This window comes from Dipodomys ordii, unplaced genomic scaffold (assembly GCF_000151885.1).
Source record: "Dipodomys ordii isolate 6190 unplaced genomic scaffold, Dord_2.0 Scaffold78, whole genome shotgun sequence".
In the NCBI taxonomy this organism is placed as follows: Eukaryota; Metazoa; Chordata; class Mammalia; order Rodentia; family Heteromyidae; genus Dipodomys; species Dipodomys ordii.
In genome coordinates, this window is record NW_012267294.1 from 7,612,045 (window position 1) to 7,619,747 (window position 7,703).

The 7,703-nt window shown below is 46.7% G+C and overlaps 1 protein-coding gene across 1 annotated transcript in view; it reads right to left on the reverse strand.

The window, feature by feature from the left end:
* Positions 1-633: 633 nt before the first annotated feature.
* Wars2 (tryptophanyl tRNA synthetase 2, mitochondrial) overlaps positions 634-7,703 on the reverse strand; it is a 51,507-nt gene continuing 44,437 nt past the window's right edge. Inside the window, exons 5-6 of the mRNA XM_013024659.1 lie at positions 3,317-3,435; positions 634-1,432 (exon numbers count right to left, since the gene is read on the reverse strand). Coding sequence (XP_012880113.1) covers positions 984-1,432; positions 3,317-3,435 — 568 coding nt within the window. The 3' untranslated portion in view covers positions 634-983. The remainder of the gene's footprint in view (positions 1,433-3,316; positions 3,436-7,703) is intronic.

The window sequence follows — 7,703 nt, forward strand, 5'->3', positions numbered from 1 at the left end:
TACCAACACATAACAAATAAGTAAATAAAAACCAGAAAGAAAGGAAAAAAGAAAAAAAGAAAGAAAGAAAGAGAGAAAGAAAAAAAGCAAAAGCAAATTCTTTCCTAGATACATTTCAGGAGGTTATCGAGAGAAGTTGAGCTAACTGTAAAACCAACCAAACAAAAAAAGTGCTTGTTACACTCAGCATTTGGGGGCTCTTGGACTGTACAATAAGTATATGAAGTTGAAATTGTTCTGTGCTTTCAGAAGATGAACCTTGCCTGTACGTCTGAATTAAAGAACACAAGTATTTCCTGCAACCATCAGGGTTCCAAGAGGCCACTCCCAGCAAACACATGGAGCAGGAGTGGAGGCACACTTTGTACCAAGCAGCCCACTGCTGTGAGGAACATGCACCCAATCAACAGGCATTCCAAGGATAAGCCTGACTCCCTCACCCTTTGTCCCCTTCATCGCCCTCCATCTACCTCCCCAGAAGCTGGGATGACAGGCAGGCACCACCATACAGGGGCTTGAACTCAAAAGTGTCAAACCTGCTCAGCTCACTTGTGCACAGCTGGTGCTCGACCACTTGAGCCAGGCCTCCAGCCTGGCTTTGTGCTGGTTAATTAGAACTAAGACTCTCTCTGGGACTTTTCTGCCCAAGCTGGCTTTACACTTTGATCCCCTCAGTTTCCAGCCTCCTGAGTAACTAGGATGATGAATGCGAGCCATCAATGACCATCGATGACATTCACGAAGCGAATGCCTGCTAGCAGTTGGCGTGTGGGCGCCCACACCCCGCACCACCGCCCAGTCCCACCAGCGTGGATCGCTATGCACCCTCGTGTGCTGCCAGCAGTTGGGAGATCCACACCTTCTTTCACTGAGTCATTATTCTATTTCAAGGCTACAAAACAATATTCCTCAAAGGAAGCTAAGAATCAACTGTATAAATTTCCCCACACCATAATTCTGTCTGGAGGGTGACTGTCTGTGTCCTAGCGCATGCCCAGCCGCTTCTTCACCTCCTGGCACACTGGGTATGCTAACTCTTTGGCTTTGGCAGCCCCGGCTGTTAAAACCTTCTGTAAATAGTCCGGGTCTGCTTTCAGTTTCTCGATCTCCCTCTTCACTGGGGCGAACTTCTCAATCACGGCCTCCGCCACCTGCAGCTTGTAGTGGGCCGTGTCCAGGCCTGTGCTCCGGCTGACCACCTCCTCCACCGGGAGCCCGCTCACCGCCGCATGGATGGCCACCAGGTTGGAGACACCCGCTCGGCCCACAGGGTCGTAGGTGACTTCTGATGTGAAGTCTGTCACCGCCTTGCGGAACTTCTGCACTATCTCCTCCGGGCTGTCTGTTATTCTGACTGTGGCCAGTTTGTCGGGGTCGGATTTGGACATTTTAGATGAAGGATCACGAAGAGATTTCACTTTCTTCATGGAGGCTGAGTGGAAACAGCAATGCGCACACACATGCCAAAACAAACAAGTCACCATGAGTATTATTGTGTGTAAACATATGCTAGTACTGGGGCTTGAACTCAGGGCCTGGGTGCTGTCCCTTAGCTTTATCAAAAAAGCTCAAGGCTGGCTTTCTACCATTTGAGCCATGGCTCAACTTTCAGCTTTTTGCTGGCTAATTGGAGATAAGGCTTTTCAGCCCCAGCTGGCTTCAAACTCTGATCCTTAGATCTCAGCTTCCTGAGTAGCTAGGATGACAGGTGTGAGCCACCAGTAGCCAGCCTATCACTTCCCTCTTGTTTTATCTGGATTAAGATCCAGTAATCCCCACTCAAGCCTTTTCTTTTTCTTTTTAAATTTTTTTTTGTGTGAAAATACCATACAGAGAGGTTACAATTACATTTCTTATCAAGCATAGTTGCCCCCTCCTTTGTTTCCCCTTCCCATCTCCTCCCCGCCCCCACCAGCCTGTTCTTTTTATCACGAGTATTCAGAAATGCAAGTTACACTGGTTTTGACCTCAGAAGGGGTCATAGGCCAGCTCTGCCACCAGCTAGGCACTCAACTGATACAAAGCCAAGTTTGCCAACCAGGTGCCACAGGCCCACGCCTGTGGTCCTAACTACTCGGGAGGAGAGTCCAGGCAACCCAGGCAAAAATGTTCATGAGTTCCCCATCTCCACAGAAAAATCTGAGTGTGGTGGTGTGTACCTGTCATACCAGCCATGTGAGAAGTACAAATGGGAAGATCACACAGTCCAGGTCAGGCTGGGCAAAAATTGAAACCCAATTTCAAAATTAGCCAGAGCAAAGAAAGGGTTGGAGAGGTGTAGAGCACGTTGTAGGGCAAGCAGGAAGCCCTAGGATTAAACTCCAGAATCCCCTCCTGTTCAAGCCCACAGAACCCACAGTGAGCCTTGATAAGACTTAATTTCCTTAGGGAAATATAGAAGAAAGATATTTTCCTTATACTAAAAAAAAAAAAAAACACAAGGGGCTCACACCTGTAATCCTAACTACTCAGGAGGCTGAGATCTGAGGATGGCAGTTTGAAGCCAGCCCAGGCAGGAAAGAAAGTCCATGAGACTCTTATCTCCAATAAACTACCCAAAAAAGGCTGTAAGTGGCACTGTGCACAAGTGGCAGAGTGCCAGCCTTGAGCCAAAGATGCTCAGGGACAGTGCCCGGGCCCTGAGTGCAAGCCCAGTACACACACACAAATATATACATATACATATATATATGTATATACATATATATACATATATATAGATAGATAGAGATATAAATTTAACATCTGTAAAATAAGAAAAGTTATTTGTTGTGCCAATGTATTGTTATAAAATACTTCCATTATAACTTAAAATTCTTTAGTTTCTCCCATGTTTTTCAAATATTTTAGATATCTTTTCCAAAATAATCTAATATGCAATCCCAGTCCTGAAGGACAGAGAAAAAAAAAGGATTTTGCAACATATTCTCGCCAGGCGCTGGTGGCTCACGCCTGTAATTCTAGCTACTCAGGAGGCTGAGATCTGAGGATCGAGGTTCAAAGCCAGCCCGGGCAGGAAAGTCTATGAGACTCTTATCTCCAATTAACCACCAGAAAACCAGAAGTGGCGCTGTGGCTCAAGCAGTAGAGCACTCGCCTTGAGCTGAAGAGTGCAGGGACAGCGCCTAAGCCCAGAGTTCAAGCCCCATGATGGACCAAAAAAACCCCAGAACAAACAAATATATTCTGCAGCCTGTCCAAGTTCTGTTCCACAGAGGCTCCAATGTTCACCTCGCTAACCAGTCATCCCAGTGCCTGGTCCACCTGTCGTGTCTCCTGATGAGCCACCCCAGTGCACAGTCCATTTCTTACTTACTTAGAATAGATTGGGGCACTGGAAAGAACTCCCCATACTTCTTGTTGAAACCCCGTGCGAGGTCCTGGACTAGTTCCATGTGCTGGACTTGGTCCTCTCCGACAGGGACGTGCGTGGACCTTTAATAAAAGACAGACCCACAGACTCAGTCAGGAAGGCAAGTCATTAGCGGGGATCCATAGTGCAAGTGCCTGTATTTCTTGTTTTCTTCACTGTTGATGCTCAGTGAATGTGTGTCAGGTATGGAGGGGAGGGGACGTGGCGAGCCTAGTCTTTATCATCTTTATCCCTGCATCTTTCCCCAGAGGGAGAATGCGGCCATCGTGGCAGTGTGATCTGGCCTGGCCTGGCCGGGAGGGGAGGCCCTCCTAGCACTCACTCTGCCCACAACAGGGCTGTCCCACCACTCGCCCTCACTCAGAGTGCAAAAGGACAGCCCTAGCCAGATGCTTTGAGTCGCCCTACTCCACTGTGCAAACCCGACACTTGTGGAAAAGCTCTCCAGGCCGGAGTTTTTTCCCTCATCGCATGGCAAGCGATTCGAGATCTTTCGGGACTAGGCATCTTTGCGATTCAAGATCTTTCGGGACTAGGCATCTTTGCTTGCAAGTATATTGCAATGGCAGGATAATCAATCTGCTGCAGGGAGCTTAAATGAGAGATAGCTCTCTAAGTGTAACACAGCCAAATCTCAAAGAGGAAAAGCAACTTGCAACACAACGTGTAGAGCCCACGGACACGGATGTCAACTGGAAAAGCACACATGCACGTATTGCCTATTGTTTATAGATGCATAGATTTGCAGTTATAAATATAAAAGCATCCCGAAGGCTGGCTGCTGTACAGAGAAACTGCTTGCTATGTGCAAGTTAGGCCCAGTGTCAAATCCCTACCACTGCAAATGGAATAAAAGAAAACAAGAACAAAAATAACAGCCAGGTGCCCTGGCTCACACCTATAATCCTAGCTGCTTGGGAGGCTGAGATTGGAAGAATTGAGGTTTGAGGCCAACCTAGGCAAAAAGTGAAGGAGACCCCATTTGAACTAAGTGAAAAGCTGGGCACAGTGGCACATGCCTGTCATTCCAGCTATGTGGGAATTACAAATAGCAGGATTGTTGTGCAGCTCAGATGGAGAGGAGGGAACAAAACCCTATTTGAAAAAAATAACAAAAGCAAAAAGGGAGGGAGGCGTGGCTCAAGTGGTAGAGTGCCTACCTAGAAAACACAGGCCCTGGGATCAAACCTCAATGCTGAAAAAGAAATATTGAAAGCATTTCCCCAAATGCGTGATTACAATTATGACTGCTTCTAAAATAGGAGGAAAGGAAATAGCTCTGAAGAAAGAAACAAAGGAGATCTGAATTTGATCTATAATATTCTATTTCATTAAAAAAATGAAGATTTGGCTGGGCTCAATGACATGTGTCTCCTAGTCCAGCTATGAGGGGGAAATACAAAGGCTGGGCACAGCAGTGCCAGAGACACAGGGAGGCACAAGGAAGAGAATCACAGTCCAGGCATTAGCCTAGAATTCTACCCCAAAACCCACCAATGCAAAAAGGGGCTGGAGGCGTGGCTCAAGTGGAAGAACGCCAGACTTGAGTGAACAAGCTAAGGAACAGAAAACCCAGACCCTGAGTTCAAGCTCTAGTACAGGAAGAAAAAAGATCCTATGAAAGACCTTGCTGTAAGATATGTGCAGCTTTTTCTCCTGTAAGATTATTTTCCTTTTTGATTGCTGTCTAGCCCAATAAAACAGAAAAATGTCAATGTATAATCAATCCCAGGGCTGGTCCAGACCCGACAGCAGTGCTGAGCTGGGACTAGAACACACCTGAGACCAATACTAACTCACACAGTACATCAGGTGATCCCCAAACATAAGGCTGTATTGCAGGAATTCTGGAGCTTGAACTCAGCTGGTCCCTGAGCTTTTCTGTTCTAGGCTGGTGCTCTACCACTTGAGCCACAGCACCACTTCCAGCTTTTTTTGGTATATAACTGGAGATAAGAGTCTCATGGACTTTCCTGTTGGCTTCAAACCTCGATCCTCGGATCTCAGCCTTCTGCGTGGCTAGGATTTCAGATGTGAGCCACTCTGATGACTCTTTCTAAAAATTATTAGTTCCAAACAAATTTTCACGTTTTCCTACGGGCATATAATCTGCTTTGACTACATTCTCCCACCACTGCCTCCCTGTCCTCATCTCTCTCCCTGACCTTGATCTTCCTTTTCTCCCATCTTTTTGTTTAAATCTAGATTCCATGTAGGTGAGAAAAACACACGCCGTTTATCTTTTATTATTTCGCATAATACGATGATCTCCATTTCCATCCATTTTTCCTGTACACAACAATCTCATTCTTCCTTTTCTTAATGCTATGAAGTTTAAGTAGTTGTACAAAGGGTCAAGTTTCAATTCAGCACGTCAGGTTCTGAGTACAGTGCATCTTGATCCTGTTCTCCATTCCCTCCCCCTCCCCAGCCCAATCTCATTTTTCTTTATAGCTGAGTAATACTCCCTCACATAGACAGATCACATTTCTCCACTTCCATCTCTAGGTCACTGTGGCCAGGGCCACATAGCCAGGGGTATGTGGGTATCTCTATTCTTACTGACTTGGATTCCTTTGGGCATGCGCCCAGGAATGGTAGAGCAGAACCACAGGAGCGCTCTTAAGGAAGACGGAGTCAGAGCGAAATACGAAGACCAAGACTGGGGATGGACAGTGTCCCTCCCTTCTCCTAAGGCCAGTACCTCAGTGGAGAAAACTCTAAGACAACTATAAGGGCCAACCACAGAGCCCAGAATGGCAAGCTGGCTCAGTGCCCAGAAAACGTGAGAACACCCCCTTTTTCAAGCCCCCCACACCACCTCCTTGCCCTGAGCAGAGCGGCACCAGGCTCAGCATCGCCTGCTCCTTTGTCAGCTTCTCATCCCGGGCTGGACTTGGCTGCCACCGGGTAATGTCACTGAGGCTGATGTACAGAGGTCGCCTGGACTCCCCAAACCAAATTAGCCAGCAGGGCAGCTTAAAAAGCAGTTACAGTAGCCCAAAGGAAATCACCACGGACTGCAACGAACACAGAGAAAACAATTACCATAATCAATACACTTTAAGCACATCAAAATGAATATTTCCACATGTCAAAATAGTTCCAGATTCACCAAGTGACCGAGAGAAACAGAAAACACATTGGGGTTTGCACAATGGCACAGAATACATTTTTGCCTTCTGTCCATTCTTGCTGCTGCTTCCTTTTTCTTTCTTCTTCTTTTTCTTTCTTTCCTTCTTCTTCTTCTTCTTCTTTTCTCCTCCCCCTCCTCCCCCTCCCCCTCCTCCTCCTCCTCCTCTTTCGTCTTCTTCTTCTTACAGTTCTGGGGAATGGATTCTTTTCTTTCTTTAAAGGATTAGAACATGTTAATTTTTTGCACCTGTGCTGTTGTTCCACGTGGCCATGTGCATCTGACTTCAGTTTGTTTGTTTCGGGTCTTTGCTCCCTCTGTGTCCCCCCTCCTTGCCCCCCCCCTTTCACCTCCTATAATTTATCCTGGCCTTTAACTTTTCAGCCACGGAGTTTACACTTGCCATTAATTCAGCCTGTCTTTGATCCACTCACTTGCGGGGCTGATTCTCTGCACGCCTCCAGCCCCCCTTCTCCGGCTCCTCCTGCTCCTCCTCTCTTTCGGATAATTTAGTGCTGCTCTGTGAAAATTTATGCCCTGCATAATGATAGCCATATTAATACAGCCACCCTTTCCCCCCTTTTCCTTCTTTCTTTCTTTTTTTTTTTTTGCCTCTTACCCTGGCCGTGCTTTCTTCAACACAACATAAAACAAGTCTTTCATAATTTTGATTGTTATAACTTCTGTCACATAATAATGCCTCTGATCTTCTTCTTTAGTGGCTAAACTATTTTTCTTTTTTCACACAATTCCTCCTTGCAGCCATTCCTTGGGACTCACTCCACCCCTCCGGCAGGATTAGTGTCCAGATAAAGAACCAGAACCTCCTGGCAGATTCCTGTCTCTTTTTTCTTTTTCTCCCTCCTTCCCTCTCTTCTCTCCTTTCCCTCTCTTCCCCCCCCCCTGCCCCCCCTCTCCTCTTCCCACCCTCCAAATTCTTTGGCTATGTTTTTAAATTTCGTTCTATTGTGTGGGAAAGGGGCTTGGCACTGTCTATACAAAAAAGGATGCGTTCTCCTATCTCTGGCAGTTACTGGATATGCTATGCCTGCCTGCCTTCCTTCCTTCCTTCCCTTCTTTTCCTTCTTTCCCTTCTCTCTTCTCTCCTCTTCTCTTCCTTCCCTCTTCTCTTCTCTTCTTTCCCTTCCTTCCTTCCTTCCTTTCTTCCTTCCTCCCTCCCTCCCTCCCTCCCTCCCT